Source organism: Pangasianodon hypophthalmus, chromosome 2, assembly GCF_027358585.1.
Source record: "Pangasianodon hypophthalmus isolate fPanHyp1 chromosome 2, fPanHyp1.pri, whole genome shotgun sequence".
Taxonomy (NCBI): Eukaryota; Metazoa; Chordata; class Actinopteri; order Siluriformes; family Pangasiidae; genus Pangasianodon; species Pangasianodon hypophthalmus.
Genome location: NC_069711.1, coordinates 31,427,411 through 31,444,864, shown reverse-complemented (window position 1 = coordinate 31,444,864; position 17,454 = coordinate 31,427,411). Strand labels below are relative to the sequence as shown.

Sequence of the window (17,454 nt, the reverse complement as noted above, 5' to 3'; positions counted from 1 at the left end):
CGGAAGGGCGGAGTCTGAGATTAATATCAGCGGACAAAGAAATAGTATTTAGTGTGCTTAACACTTAGTGTATATTAGTATATGTATTGTAAACGTAACTCATAGTATAACTGAATATACTCTCTCTCTCTCTTTGTCTCTCTTTTTCTCTCTCTATACATATATACATATACATATATATATATATATATATATATATATATATATATATATATATATATATATATATACAGTACTGTGCAGAGGTCTTAGGCACATGCAAAGAAATGCTGTAGAGTAAAGATGCCTTCAAAAATAATGAAATTAAATGTTTCTACATTTAAAAAAATACTATAAAGAGCAGTAAACAGTAATAAATTAAACAAAGTCAATATTTGGTGAGATGATCCTTTGCTTTAAAAAAAAAATAGTAGTCTCAGGTGCAGTGTGTGCAGTTTTATAAGGAAATGAGCTGGAAGTGTTACTGAGCATCTTGCAGAAGCAGCCACAGTTCTTCTGGAGACTTTGACTGTCGACTCGCTTCTTATTTCTGCAGCGAAACCCAGCAGCCTTCATTATGCTTTTATCTGAAAAGTGTCTCTTTTGTATTCTGCTGCTTTCTTTACTGACATACAAACATTTTTCTGTAGCATTTAATTTTGTGCTGGAAAACTAATGTTTGGAATCTAAAATGTTTTTGTACTGAATCAATAATGTAGAAGTCAGAAAATAAAAATCTATAACAAAGTTTGTACTAAATAAAATAGGGTGCCTAAGACTTTTGCACAGTACTGTATATTCCGGATAATAAGGATGATTAATAAAAATTAAACTTTGTTTTTAAAGTAATTTTTAACCCATCACCCATGAGTAATAGGGTTTTTTAGCATAGAATTAGCAAATACACAAAATGTGGTTAACTAGTATATTAAGAACATTAAGGGCTTTCTATTGTTTTACATAATATAATTTTTAAATGAATAGTTTACTTCCAGTCTATACTTTGAGTAACTGGATATTTTCAAAGTGACCTCATCAGGTAAATTTCACAATATCTCTGAAAAGAAAGAAATGAGAATGAGATGTACATTATATTTCTTCTTCCCATGATCTTCAGAAAATTCCTGTTGAACATGTGATGTGTGGAATATTCCAACATTCTAATAGTTAGGAAATTTTTACTACCTGAAAATTGAAATTTTAACCTGTAATATTTCAACCTGACTTTTCAACAGCTTGAATTTCTTAACCTAAATTTTCAAGACCTGAATTTTAAATAGTAACAGAATTCAGAACAAATATATTGAAATATCTTACGATGTTTTTTCAAGCATTACCAATTTCAGGGTGAGTAAATTCTTCTGACTCTGATTTCACTCCATACACCCCAATCGTGGAATCACCCATAAAGCTTCTTGTTCGTTTTAATACAGAATCAGGGTGTTATAATAAACTGTGGTTAAGGAATGACCTTCATATGAAAATGTTATGAGCAGCGTGAGCACGTACCTCGGTGTATGCTGTGGTCACCTGCTCGTACAGATTCTGATGGCTGTGGATGGCCAACTCCAGCTCCTGCATCGCCGTGGGCAGTCCTCCTTCGCTGCACGCCTTCCCCCAACCCTCCACTCCAGAGAGAAACTGCCAAACCCCAGCAGAAATAAACAGAGAAGAAACAGAATTTATGGCAAATGATCTGTCTTTTACCCTTGAGCCGTTGGTGAAAATACAAACTTTTGTCTGATCAAAAGTAAGTGACGTTAGTGTGATGAGGTGGTCTCCAGGAATTAAATAAAAAACGTACTACGCAGGAGGTAATGGATATTTACAAGGCAGGAAATGAGCAGAGCTAGTATTTCTATTTATGAGTAACGTGTGAAAAATTCTGAGAGGAGTGCAATGTTCCTGTTAAACAGACACCAAAGGAGGAGATAGCCAGGTCAGAGAAACATAAAACAAATGATCCAAATAAGCCGAGTTAGCACATTTAGCTGCAGGAGATCGGGGCAAATTTTGCTCGGTGACACAAAGTGGGAGTTATTTTCACAGCCACAGCAAATTAAACAAGACCAATTTGCAGATGCTAGCAAATATTAAGTGATTGTTTGCAACCAAGTTAGGAAAGGTCATCTGTGCAAGGAAGCAACATTTTTTAATTTATCAAATTTGATTTTGGTTCCATGATTGGATCACATTTCTAAAGTAACGAAAGAAACATTTAAGCTTTGGATAAACAATTTCAGGGTTTAATTTCATTCCTGTGCCAAAATTTGATTGCAGACATTTTGAAGATAATTAACCCGTCCCATAAAAGTAAACAGATTAAAACCACAGCTGACCTGCTCAGCTTTCTGGTGGAAAACAGAGGACATTGCCAGAATGGCGCTGCGCTCCTCCAGGGACGAGGCGAAGCTCTTCCAGTCCTGATCCAGCTGTGCCGAGACCTGCTGGATCTGATCGGCGGCGTAGTGGCCTGCCTCACACAGCCGCGTGGCCACCGAGGCAATCCGTGTGATGTTCACGTAGGCGTTCTGACCAGATATAAAGAGGAAACGCAAGTCATCATGAGCTTGTTCTAATTAATTAAAGGGTTCTCATAAGTCTAATAATATTTAGATGATACGAAAAATTTACAAAAGCATTTTTAGTCATTTTTAGTTTTTGTTGCAATAGATTAGAATGATTCTACAGCCACGTGCAACGATTTTTGTGCTATGACACTGCTAGAAAATCTCAGCAATGTAAAGGATAGAGCATGGATATCAAATTGGTCTGAAATGATTAATAGAGAAAAAAGAATCAAACAAATCATTAAGCTAACGAATTCAGATGATTCCAGTGACCTGACTTATTCTAACTCTTCAAATACTCAAGCTAACTGGAACTGATCAAATGTTCAGATTAGAACAAATCCATCAACTCATCCAACCATTTCTAACTCATCAAATGATCAAACTCACCTCAAAAACTGATCCAAAAACTGATCTAACTCAAATTCATGAAATAATCTAGCTTATTTAAACTCATCACATGATCCAGCTAATTAGAACTCATCAAACATCTTGCTAATTCTAACTTCTCAAATGATTCAGCTAACTGGAACTGGAATAAAGACAACTCAGACTAATCAAATCATCCAGCAAATTCTAGCTCGTCAAATAATCCAATAGAATTTATCAAATAATCAAGATAACATAAATTATCCAGCTAATTTAAACCAGCCAAATCATCCAGCAAGTTCCAGCTCATCAAATAATCCAGCTAGCTGGAACTTATCAACAATATCATTAATATCGACATTCAAACTTATCAATAATAAAGGCAACTTAAATTATCCATCCAGTTCAAACTCACCAAATTGTACAGCTATCCCAGTCAAAAGATCCAACTAACTTAAACTCACTAACTCTGCATGTACGCTGGCAACTCAAACTTGTCAAATGTTCAAGCTAATTCTTAAAAAAACATCCTAAACAGCTGCAAGTGTTCAAATGTGAGTGAGCAATTCAACAAGCAATTCAACAGCAGGGTTTTTTGAGATCCACTACTATAATGACGGTGACTTTTTGTACACAATGATATCAGATGCTGTAAGAATCCTACCATGGAGTTCATGGCGAAGTGGTCATGCTGCGTCTGAAGGTCAGTGGCGTGCTGGTAGCTCACCCCGATCTCTGTGTGCGTCTGTAAGAACAGCTCCTTGTTATGCCCAATCCACTCAAACATCTACAGAGAGAGAGAGAGAGAGAGAGAGAGAGAGAGAGAGAGAGAGGTGAGAAAAAGGACAGCACACTCGCTTAGCGGAGTCTGAAGTGCTTCCTGTTATGAGGCCATATGGTGATAAACGAGCCTCACAGAGCATAGATTATCGAGTTTAACCAATCAGGACAAGTGCTCCTGCATAAATATTTACTACAGAACAGGAATATTTATTCAACAGCGGATGCAAGTCACAGAAAAATTTAGTTGCCCGTAGGCCCAGTATAAACCGTTAAATTCACTCCTACTTTCTGTCCAACTCTTAAACAATGAACAAGTAAAAGTTTGTGGACACCAGACTGTCACACCCATATGTGCTTTCTGAACATCTCATTCTAGATTTATTCCCCTTTGCTGTTATATTAACCTCCACTCCTCTGGGAAGGCTTTCCACTTGATTTTGGAGTGTGGCTGTGGCATTTTGTGTTCATTCAGTCACATGCATTTGCCATTCCAGTTCATCCCACAGGTGTTCAGTGGGGTTGAGGTCAGAGCTCTGTGCAGTCCACTTGAGATCTTCCACTCCAACCTTGGCAAACCATATCTTCATAGACCTCACTTGCATAGGGTCACTGTCTAGGGTCATTTCTTTCACTGCTGGAACAGGTTTGGACCCAGTGTTTCAATGAATGCAAATTGTAATGCTATAGCATACAAAGACATTCTATACAATTATGTGCTTCCAACATTGTGGCAATAGTTTGGGGAAGAACCACATATGGCTGTGATGGTCAGGTGTCCACAAACTTTTGGCCATATAGTGTATTTTGAGCATACCTACTTTAATTTAAACACAACATGTTTCTTGAGAAGTATTGTAACCTCTACAATTAATATGGAGACAATAACATCACCGAGCCTCTTCCTTTAATGTCTATCAAGGTTAGAGGTGCTTGTAGAAGATCATGGAAACTCCAACATGCAAAACATTTCTAGATTTCACCATTCATAAGTTTGCATATTTGGGCGCCATTTTAGACCACACATTGTGAGCAGGGTTCAAATCCAGAGACTAAGACGGCCATTGCAAAACCTAATTTTGTGTCCCTAAAGAATTTCTGGGTTGATTTTGATGTATGCTCAGCTAAAGTTGTAACCTCAAGGCAGAAGCAACCAGGTATTGGGCTAAAATCTTGATAATTTACAGTAGGTTTTGAGAGCTTCGCTTTGAGAGTCTTGTTTGTCAACCATGCAGATCACGTGCATGTCCAAAGAAATCGATTTTGGTCTCATCTGACTACAAAACACAATTCCTTTTTTTTATTTCCAGGTTTGCACTTCTTATGAATATTCTTTACAGGTGTCAATAATGTTGCCAAATGTTTTGGAGAAAGTACTATTATATAATAAATACAGACTAGTTCTTTTGGATCATTCTTATATGTAGAAAAGTAAGTATCCAAATGCCTGAGTGGAGAATTCAAATCAAACATTTATTTTATACGACAATTTTTGCTCATTCTTTTGAAGGGCGCCAATAATTTTGCAGTCAACTGTATACCCCTACTGTCCTGTTCACTGTCTATGCCCCCGTCCTCAATTAAGCTTTCCCTGTCGCTCTTTCACCACAGGTTTTCTCACTCCGTTCTCTCGTTGGACCACTTGTCATAGCGTCCATTCTCTCTCACGCTGTTTATCTCTCGTTTATTCTCTCAGGCTGGATGTCAGTGGTGTTCTGGCAATATCGGAGCACAGATGGACCGTGCCGGCAGGACTGGGCTTGTGTGAAACTCCTGCTCAGTCTGGGTTTAAACGGAACACAAGCTCCCGCACAAAAACCAGCCTCTTGGGAGAGCAAAGTGGAGAAACATCACCGTTATGAAAATCCAGACAGACCTCAACATTCCTCACTTCATTACCTTCCTGTTTTAGCATTTGGAAATGACTCCAGCATTAAATCCTTAACTAAACATTACAGCATTCCCGAGCAAAGAATCATCATTCTGTTTAAATTTCATATTCACCCAATTACTGCGCCACGGGTTGTGTTATCATATGCATCATTACATTATGACTTTATTACCCTAATACACAGAGATAGAGTTGTTATATACTTAGCGAACAATTACATCACCCAGATTTCATCATACCTTGACCTATGAGACGGTAAACATACGACACGCTAGCTGTTCAAAAGGTTATAATCGTAGGACTATCATAGGCTTATGAATAAGGCAAATCATTCAGCTAGTTAACTAGCAAGACAAGCACACAATACACCCACGGCTCGTTTCAGAGTTTATATCTGTGGCAACAATGTTAAGGCTTAAAATTTAGCTAGCTAGCAAACAGAAGTTAAATCTTCCACGCAGACATTGTAAAGGCAGAAAGAGAATGAAAACCAGACAAAAATATCAAGAATGTTAACATTTCCCTCAGACGTGTTGGTTAGTTGTTAAAAAAAGACTCCATGTGACCAAAATTACACTGTAATTACACTTAGCACTGACCGCTAACTAAACTTCCATGGGCTTCCCACTTTAAAAAACATACACGTATGCTTGAAAAAGTTTACAATACAAACATTTTACATTACATCACATTACATTAGTTGTAACATTGGACACTGAGAATAATAGTATCATTATCATGTGCAATATTAATATTAATATGTTCAACAAATATACTCAACTGTCTTGACGTACCCTTAACCCTTTTTATTATTTAAAACATTAAAAATAATCTGTGTTAAATAATAAACGATAACATTGTTTTAATGCCTGATAAACTTTTTAAATAGCCTAAGAATATATATATATATATACTGTCTCTCATGAAAAAAATGATTATGAATATAAATGATATGCAAATCGGAAACAGCTATTTAACCTCTCCAAATCTAGCTTACATTTGTCACAGGTAGGAAAAATGTGATCTCTGTTATTAGGCTGTATAAACAAATGTGGCCCAAGTACCAGATAATCTTAATCAGCCATTCAAGGAAGTTAACAATTTAAAAATGTTTTTTCATGTTTCTTTCCCTCACCTTTTCGGCATCCTGCTCGTACAGTCGGAGCTGGAAGCACTGGTCCAACTGCTGTTTGCGCTTGTGCCAGGCCTGTAAGAGATGCTGGCGTGCAGCCTGAAGTTTGTCCAGCAGGGCAGCGACTCTGGGAACAAGGCTCTGAAAGTCAGGTCCTCCAGACAGGCGTCCGTCCCCGCCGTCCCTGATTTTCTGCAGCAGGCGCTGTCCCTCGTGCTCCAGCTCATCCACGGGTGCCTTGGTGGCGCTCTTTCTCAGGCGTGCATGCTCCTCTAGTAGCCTGCGTGCCTCCTCAGCGTCCGCAGCCATCTCCTGGCGTGAAAGCGTCTCCTGAAGCTCCTCCAGGCGTGAGAGGAGGTGCAGCGCTCCACACGTGAACTCCTCTAGCGAGACACGCAGCTCCGTCCACTCAACGTGGTCGTACTCCAGCGTGCCGTCCAGGTCAGCCGTCAGCTGGGACGGGTCCACCAGTTTGGTCAGGCCCTCCACGGACACCATGCTCGTCTGCGATGAACAAGAGAGGTCAGGGGTTAACTCAAACCAACCACACCTAACCATGAAACCTCCCAGAATCTAATAATACAGTTAAGCATTCACAACTGTAGTAAGCATACTGATGACAGTGTATTTGTGCATGAGCATACTTTTTGTTCATTTTTTTAATTATTTGTGGATGCTTTTATCCAAAAGTAGGGGTTTGGATAGAATACAGTCCAAACATACAGCTAAGCTGCTGAGAGGTAACGACTTTGCTCAGACAAGGAACTGTGGCCTTTATAAAAAATAACAGAAGGAAATGACCAGGAAAATAACCAGGAAATGTTTAACCACAGAACCTCTGAGCTAAGCTAGCTACTGTAATAATTAGTAATCATATGCTAAATGAATGTAGGTTTTAAAAATGACACTTGAAGTCCTTGAGTTCCTGAAAAGGTTCCTGCAGTGGAAGCTCACCTACGGTGGCTTTCAGGAAGTCCTGGGACTTGAACTCACAACCTTCATGTAATGTGCTGAACCACTAAACTACTACTATCTATATCTTTCAATGTTGAGTAGTTATGGTGTCAGATATGGTCCTCTATCTGACATCTCAAATCTTGTTAATTCCTGAGACGTTTATCAAATTCTATAATAATATTTTGCAGAAAGGTTAGAAATTCTCTATTAATGTAAATGTATATATTGAAGAAATACAATACACCAGACTGTATATTAGAGACAAGCACTAAGTTAGAAACCTCAAATGTGAATTTAGCACTGCCGAAGTTGGTCTTTTGCTTCTGCCAGAAGTTGTCTGGCTTGATGATCAGGGCCACGCAGATCTCAGCTGGGAACGCTTCCTGCAATGTCTTTAGCAGCGGCTTAATCAGGTCCCACTTAGAGCCACGCATATCAATGATTACGGTAAAGCCACGCTTACTAACATCCTCACTGCACAGACAGAGAGGGAGAGAGAGAGAGAGAGAGAGAGAGAGAAAGAGAGAGGGAGTAGTTAAAATACCAGAAAACTTTCATGAAGCTTGTACAAATAAAACCAATAAATGTAGCCAAGACACAGTGTGTAAATGTAAATGTGTACTGATGCAGTGTTGAGTGTTTAATTGCAATGACTCACATTTTAATAAAACATAGTTTATGTTTTCTCATACTGCAAGCTGTAAATGTAGATTCGCTGTGATTTTGTAGAAGATCACAATAAAGCTGCTTTGTGCCAATGCAGTGACAAATAAAGATGAAACACACTGAATATCACATTTATAAGAGGCAGCAAAGTGAATTCTGAGCGGTAACCATGCAGGAGGCAAAGTGTTTATGTCTTTTTCTGGTAAACTGTGAAAAAAACAACACGTTTAAGTCTCACCTCTTCACGTTTTTTTTTCACAGAGGTACCTGCACAGCATGAGAACTGTGCTGTGCACCTATCCTGGGAACGCTGTGAGAGAGGCCGGAATACACCCTGGATACTACCCCAGTCCTTCTCAGTGCATCACGCACACACATATTCACACATAGCGTAGCCAAGGTGAATTCTAGGGAGGTTTATTAGGGTCTGATCCTCTTACTTAAGACTGTAACCACATGAATAAGCCCTTAATAGTTAAGCCTAAAATATATTTCGCTAGCCATGACAAAAATTACACTTTTGAACGCCTGTACAATGGATCATACTATTTCCTCACTGTTAACTCTATCGTTATTTTCTCAAGAGGAGCGAATTAGCTACCTAGCATAGTGTCTTAATTTAAAAGGAACTGTACTACTTGTCATATGAATTTATTTACGTAGTTAAATAAATACACATGTAGTTTAGGTCAATTGTGTGGTGCTGATTGAATATTTGATGCTAGCTAGGTTCTAACATTGGCTAGCTAACTTATTTTGCTGCTAGTTAGCTACTAGCTACTAGAGGTAATATTAGCTAATATCAACTTCTAGCATAGTCAATTTGTAGCTAAAGTACTCCTGAGCGCCTTTGTGTCTGTTTTTGTGTCTGTTATAGCAGCTAGGAGTATTTCCACAGGATCTTTTTCATATTTACTATGAGCTAGCTGCCCAGCGTTAGCTAGCTAGAATTTCACTAACTGAAGGAAATAAACCATACGTGACAGCTAGTTAGCAAGTTGACCCACCTTAGCGCTTAAAAAAAAAACCCTGAAACACATTAAATCTGTCTGTATTGATATATTTCTAACGTGTTTAGCGATTCCGGTGCTAATTAGCAGAGCTAGTTAGCAATCTATGAGATGGTAAGTGTGATGGCATTGATCGCGATATAATCATTAAAGGTGATGCCTTGGAAGCTGTTTTGTTTGAAGAGTGTACAGATGAGGAGGTGAGACAGCTGGACAGACTAAATGACTAAAGTGCTGCTGCATCACTCTGTTTAGGTAGAGATGAAGCTACCGGTGAATCCCACTGCACCACTATCGGCAGGTTGTCAACTTGGAATTTCATTACAAAATAAATCGCAGATGTCATTGAAGATTTTTTTCTTTTTAGCTTGCCCTCCCAACACAAGACTTAAATATCATCCAAGGCAGCTGCAGTGACACACCATCTGCTCAGATTAGTGGCTGATCTCCACATCCTCAAACACGCATTTATTCATTTTCGTAACTGCTTCGCACCATCCCACCAGAGCACCTGGTGGTTCACACTATTTCCACAGAGCAGCTCACATGATCAGCTCACGTGCACGGCAGAGATAAATCTGGACAGGGTTCGGAGCACCTGGGCACGGTGGAGAGGTAGGTGACGAGTCTGCGCAGGTCCTCTTGCTTTATTCGGTCGTGGTTGCTGCGGGCAGGGAAGGTCAGGATGGGTCCTCCTCTCTTATCTCTGCCTCCTGAAAGAGAGAGGGGAGATTTAGGCAAAGAAGGATTCCCTGTGTTAAACCACTCGACAAGCCACATGCTCCGAAACTTATCACATCTCAGAGAACAATTCCTTTTTCTTGTCACAATTCATTAATTAACAATCTTAATAGTTTCATGCTGCATAAAATGAAGAAAAGTGCTCTGGTGACAAAGGCTGACCTGAGACAAAGGCGACCTTTTCCCTCAGAACCGTCAGAACATCAGCAGCCTTTACGCCGTCGTTCCTCAGAGACCCGGCAGAGAGAGACGGAACTGAGATGTGAGAGGAAGAAAGAAGGAAAAGAAAACCAGTTAAGAGTTACACTCAGACCGTGTAATTCAATACCACTTTAATTCACACAGCCTTATTAATTTACACCTAGAAGATTAAAGGAAACATGCAGTGTAAGCCTAAATGAAACATGCAGTCTAAAATTTTTAAACAAAATGGCCATGCCAGTTTATATTACTGATATCAGTGTTGTCAGATTGAGAGATTTCCCCTAGCAGGCTTCCTTTGGTTCTGCTGTCTGGGATAACAACTGTTTGACATTATTTATATAGTTCTTTATTTATTACAGAAGTAATTTAATTGTTATATCTATATATGTGTAGCATATTGCCCTATCCTTAATCAAAAATGTTGATTTGATTATTTCCTGTTAAGAGGAAGTAGTACATTCTCAACTGATTCTTTATACATCTTGATTTAAGCATTCTGTATCTTCTGAATCTTTGACATCACTGGCCTATAGTGCTGTTTTTTTTAATTAATTACTGTTGACATTTTCAGTATACAAAGCCTATAGCCTACATAAAGCTTACTTAAGTGATGCTGAATCATTTCGAAGAATTGCAACGCATCAAAGAATCAAATTTTCCCCACACTTATTTCTGAGATATAATACTGCAAACTTTTTTCAAGCCATTGGGCAACGTTTTTGTAGAATGAATGGCCTGGAAACTATCTGGCAACCCTGACTGCTATAATCCTACACTGAGAAAATTTTGGCAATGTTTGGACGTTGGGACATTTCCTTAATGTTTTTCGCTGGCAGATGTAATCCCATGCCAGGTCTTTAGTGTGTATAATCCTGACCAGTCACATCTGGCCACACACACACACACACCCACACACACACACAGCTGAAATGTATGCATCCACACACAGATAAAGCCAGACATCTTACACACACAGACTGTAAATATGCAGTCACGTAGACTGAATACACACACATGCTCACACACACAGACTCCTAAAACACATCCCTCTCTTAATCTCTTTCTCTCTCTCCTTGTCTACTCTGGGCTTCCCTTCGTTTCTCCACAGCAGACTGCATAAACTATTTAACCTGAATGAAGGAGGCTGTTCCTGAACATGACATGTTAAATGTACTGAGAAACAGATGCTTTCTGCTGATCCTGTGGGACACCAGCGAGTATTTTACACACACAGGCTTTGTGATTTACCACCGCGTCATGTACAATATCTCTACATGGAAACACGCCCTCTCTGTCCGCCTCTGTTTGTCCCTGCCTCTGCTTCTCCTGTGCTGCTCACTGTCTCTCTGAAGCCTCAGGGCATTTTCACTAGTGCAAAACAAGTGTTTTAAAAATTGCTCACGAAAAGAAGACAAGCATTCACAATTAGTTACCAAAAGGTGTGAAGATAAACAAATCACAATCAAGAAATATCACAACATAGTGACTTTGTAAAGGAGCAATGGCAACTTGTGAAGCTAATGTTAATAGAAATGTTAATAGTAACAGTAAGAACAATTTATATCACAAAATCCAGAAGAGCTATATGAGCTATATGAAAGACATGTAACTGCAAATCCAAGTGCACATAATTACACCTTACAAATAAACTTTGTTCACATACAGAAAAATCACTTTGATGTAGGGTCATCTCATTCATGAATAAAGCTTTACTATAAAACATCTGAAAAATTTGTCTCCAAAATGTAATAATCAGCTAATTCTTCGGGATTATGCAGATTATGCAAATCACCTATGTGTAGTTCATGCTTACGAGATTGACAGATTTTTCCCAGAGTAGAAATATATCCGGAGTTTTTCAATAACATTTACACCATTTTTAAACACAAGCACTCACCTTTAAGCCTGAAAAAAAACAAGGACAGAAAATGTGGACTGAACTAGGAATTACGTCAGTAAAAGAATAATACGATGATATATACGAATGAGAAGGTGACAAGTACTGCAATAAAAATCTAATAGGAGTCTAGCATGCCTGTAATTATCACATTAATCACTGCAAATCTGGTTTAATGTAACAGTAGGGATTTTCACACTTGAAATAGTTCACCCTGGGTCATTCTATACCCCGGGTAAATGGAATTACATACATGTCATACTGCTCATACTTTACTCGGGGTTAACAATTAATCATAATTCATAATCTGACGTTTCACACTGTACATTCCTAAACCCTGGGTTAACGTTCTTATTTGCATATTTGCGTGTCAACAACCATGACTGGATAAATACAGCTCGTGACCGGTTTAAATAACGGCTTGTCTCGCGCTTTCGCATCAGTGAGAAAAAACGTCGCCACATAAATCCTCCTTGGCTGTTTTAAGCCTCCTGAGACACACAAAGGCAAGAAAACAAAGACACAAACACAAAGGAAAGAAAACACAGAGGAGCAAATTATATGGATTTTTTTAAAATTCCTTTAAAGCATGGAGAGACTCATGTTTACTTGTACAGTAGCGTGACTGTATAAAGAACGTGATATGAGGCACATGCTGTGGAGAGTCTGTTGCTAAGCATCTAACCGTAACATTCGAACACTGCATCGTTTCACACTGTACACATTTGGCACCGCAATGCAAGGTTTATTATGTGCGAAACGTTCCTCTACTCGGGGTTAAAAGCAGGGTTTGGAACGACGATAACCCGGGGTTAAGTGCAGTGTGAAAAGCCCTAGTATGGCTTCCATCATTATAAAATAGCACTTGATCCAGCACATCTTATTGTTTTGAAAATTATGTGCCAGCAGTTACTTGTGCTCACAACTTAATGAAGCTACAAGACACTAAATGAATAAATGACTGTATTTACAATGCTCAAAACATAAATTTAAGCGTGACATATTGTGATTACATCAACCTGTCAGACAGCAGTGCTGGACTTAATACTGCTCCTTGCTCGAGCTGATATCACACCGAACAACTGCTGTCTAAATACCAATGTACACTCAACTCTGAATATGGCCCTCTGTGTTTTTATCACTGAGTCTCCACATACTGTATATGTACAGTATATGTACTACCATTATGAAACTCTATGTAATAATTACGGCTGATCACAGTAGACATTTTGTTTAGAAAGCTAATTCTGTTGTTTTACACCAAAAACAATATCAGCTTTAAATTAAAAAAATTTATTTCTGTAATCTGTTATTGGAGTTACTGGGTTTCTGATTTCGAGATCAATTTTGAGAGCGGGTCTAAATGTAAAATGCCAACGGAAGGTGTTTCAAGAGAGAAAGCAAAAGATTAGCACAGTCTAGCGAGAAGTGCAACCACATAAACACGAATCTAACCACTGACCTTTGAACAAACAAATCAGAATTTCCTCTAATTATACACTTTTCAAACTCTATGGCTGATCATATGAAAGCTCACAAGTTGCACTTTTATCTGAAGAGGTGACCTTTTGAGGAATGACTTAAATTACTTGAAAGAAATAAAGAGCGAGCATATCATGTGCCAGCGTTGCTCCACTACGTCCAGACTTATCGATTTCCACCATGCTCACGTGGCAGACTGTACCGTGGTGTAACCATGGATTTGTAGTTTGAGGTTTCAAATGACCATCAAAAATCTGAGGCTGTATTCAGAAAGAACATTTCCATTGTGCTAAAAGTTCCCAGCTATGAGTTTCATTCTTAAAGCCTATTCATGATCCTGCACCGGCCACTTTAATAGAAACACTTGTGCACCTGTACATTAATGCAAATATCCAATCAGCCAATCATGTACAATAATACAGACGAGTCATGAATGAATGATCGGCTGATACAGTACAGGCTGTGCAAGAAGCTCATAAATGAAATCTCAATGCACAAAGTAATACAGAAATAAAATTTAAACGAAGTGACATGGTACCTTTTTAAAGCTCATTGTTATTAAATATATCTAACACATTACCATGACTGCACTGTTAAATTGCCAGCAGCAGCCATTTCGGATTATTCATGATTCGGTCTTAGTCACATGGGAGTCCTCCGACCAAGGAGTTCTCAAACTTTCTACAGCCAGAGACTTTAACTATAAAATAAATTTCACAGGCACCCTCAACATCTCTTTTTTACACATATCAAATATTAGACTCATTATTTAAATGCATACAATAGCATTTGGTCATTTATTGGAACCATGGAGCTTTTTAATCCCAAATTTTCCACCACTAACAGAATATTAGGTCATGTTAAATTGACATTATTTATAGCTCTATTCATTTTTGAGTTATGGATCCCTTTGAGAACCACTGCTCTGGAAAACCTGTAGGCTTTCACAGGTGTAGGACTCACTTTTACCACTTAAATCCTATTTTTCAAGTGTATCTCCAAAATCGGTCCCTAAGCTGTCTACTTTTAGCCTTTGTGAACACGACCCCTTAGTTTTAACCCCATGGAATACTCATTGGATGCTTCGGATCGCAACATCTGGAGACGGTACGGCTCTCTGAGCGTTAACAGCCAGCAACTTCATCAGGACCTTTTGCGGGAACGGGAGCACATCCAACAACTGCATTTTCATTGGGTCACTGGCTCTGTGTCAGAGAAGCCAAGTAGCAGCAGCTGCCAAAGGAGCTCACATGACATACTGAAGGACTGCAGAAATCCCTCTTACTCTTTTCATGCATTTATTGCTGGTTTTTATTGCTGGGAATGTGTATTATCTCATAATATTATACAAATTAGAAAAAAAAAACAAAAAACAGTGCAATAGTGATATTGAGGCAGTCTGACTCACGGAGCAGTAGCTAAGAAATTTCAACCGGCTTTCATTAACCTTCCACTAATGCTCATTTCCTATTAATGAACAGCACATATTTCTGTGACTTAAAAAGGAATATGTTTGCCGCTCAGCGTTTAAATCGTGTTAGACAGGAGTTATGTCAGGAAATTCACACCTACTTCTCTGCAAAGCCTGGAAGGCTAGCAAATGTGCTAATGGGTCTAACAGCAAGAACAAGGTGAGGAAAATTATTCAATTACACTTACCAGACGCTCCCATTCCCATCCTCCACTCCTGCTAGCACACAACACACATAAAGCAGGTCTAGAAGTCGCACAAGAAGTAATTACGCATTACATTGTCTATGCCCTGCCATATATTGGATTTAGAAAGTAGGTTTACCAGACATACAGCACTGCGCAAAAGTCTTAGACACATGCAAAAAAAATAAATTTTTGTCTGAAATGTGTCTCTTCTGTGATGCTGCTTTCTTTACTGACATACAAACATTTTTTCTGTAACATTTAATTTTGTGCTGGAAAACTGTTTGGAATCTAAAATATTTTTGTACTGAATCAATAATGTAGAAGTCATAAAATAAAAATCTATAACAAAGTCATAAAACAAAATGGTCTTGTATTAATTTTCTTGATTAATTTTCTATAACAGCAGCTCTGACAGTAGTTACGGCTGTCATTTAAATCACAGGTTTATATTTAATGTACTAGTTCTAATGTTATCATTTCTATAGTACCAAGTTACTCAGGGACACAAAATCTAAAACTAGTAATAAACAGATTAAAAACATGTTAACAAAGAAAAACATATAATCATTGATATGGTTTTCTGTAAGGAGATGTTTGTTTAAAAGTTGTCGAAGGAGTCTCCATTGTGATCATTATGTAACAGTCAGTGAATTTCCCGCCACAGGGAAAAAAAAAAAATCTTCAGGACAGAGGACTTCCTGGTTTCTAAATAATAACATGACAAGCTGCATTTTTTGTCTTAATAACTTCAAGAGAGAGAGAACGTGAGAGAGGCTGGTGAGGGAATGACTGTTTATAGCTGTTATAATTGACAACAGGAACTAACTTGTTTCACAGACATTCCACAGTATTAAATGTAACTATAAATGGATAAAAAGTATTCTTCAATAAATAAAAAAAATGGAAATGTGTAGGAAATGGCTGTGGTATAACAGGAACAAAACATGTTGGGCAGCATCATTTTACATCACCCCCCAAAATAAAGTGTTATTTCTTATGTATACTGTTATAATTAAATAAATAAATAAATAATTTGCTTTTCTTATGCATTTAAAATCGATACAGCTTCTTACACCAACAGATACACCATTTAACCTGTTAGTACACTTCATGTTGATCATAACCACAGCCCACATGCATATATAGTAAACCATATAGTTACTCTTTGTGCTAAAAAAAATCCAGCATACCTTGTAAACCTTAATAATTAATCGAAATGTATGCAAAATATCCAGATAAAAGAAAAAACCAACAGCAAGAAGTCAAAAGAAATCAAATTCAGCAGAAAAAAAATGAGGATCTGGCAACCCTGTGAGCGCAGACAGTTACCGACTCACTGATAGAATGACCACTGAATACAAAGTGCTGTATCAATAATTCATAATGATGGCATGCATCACTTCTGCATGTTTTATGAATACGTCATCATGTTGTAAGGGAGGAAATAATCAATGTACGGCGGCCACTACAGCGTGAGCTGAAATAAACGCAGACACATACATGGAGCCATTCATGGTGAAAAACATTGTCAATGGACAGGAAACCTCTTAGAGAGAGAGGAAAGACTTCCCATGTTACAGGATCACAGTGCACCAAAAAACAACAAAACCTCCCAGGAGGATTGGGAAATGGGCTGCTCTCCGTAATCACCAAATGAAACCAATCATGGCGAGGCGCTGCCAAATGGCTGTGCGAATCCGACTCCAGTCAAGGGCAGCCGGAATAAAACTCTGACCCACGGGTGCACTACACCCTCCTCTATTCAAACTCTGAGAACAATAGCTGGCACTGGCCTGATGTTAGTGTTCTGCATTGTGCATTTGTGTGTGTGTGTGAGAATAGAGTATGGAAGATGAGATCAGAACTTGACTAAAAGCCAGAAATGAGTGAATTAAATGATATCATGTAGATGCTGAGATCATGTAGATCATGGCAAATGTGGACAAACTCATTTTCATTTGCACGTGATATATCATTTGGAGATTATTTTATAATGCTTTACACCACCATGTTGTGAATTCTCGAATTCTGACTGATGTTGCGTCATTTTTTTGATTCTATAACAGCATCTCTGACAGTAGTTCCAGCCATAAGGCAAATCAGAGGTTTATAATAAC

General features: G+C 38.4%; 1 protein-coding gene across 1 annotated transcript in view; it reads right to left on the bottom strand.

Moving 5' to 3' along the window:
- Positions 1-17,454, bottom strand: part of kalrnb (kalirin RhoGEF kinase b) — an 82,280-nt gene that overhangs the window by 56,474 nt on the left and 8,352 nt on the right. Inside the window, exons 2-8 of the mRNA XM_053229192.1 lie at positions 10,258-10,350; positions 9,953-10,067; positions 7,960-8,152; positions 6,725-7,225; positions 3,583-3,705; positions 2,319-2,510; positions 1,489-1,620 (exon numbers count right to left, since the gene is read on the bottom strand). Of these exons, the coding sequence (XP_053085167.1) occupies positions 1,489-1,620; positions 2,319-2,510; positions 3,583-3,705; positions 6,725-7,225; positions 7,960-8,152; positions 9,953-10,067; positions 10,258-10,350 (1,349 nt within the window). The remainder of the gene's footprint in view (positions 1-1,488; positions 1,621-2,318; positions 2,511-3,582; positions 3,706-6,724; positions 7,226-7,959; positions 8,153-9,952; positions 10,068-10,257; positions 10,351-17,454) is intronic.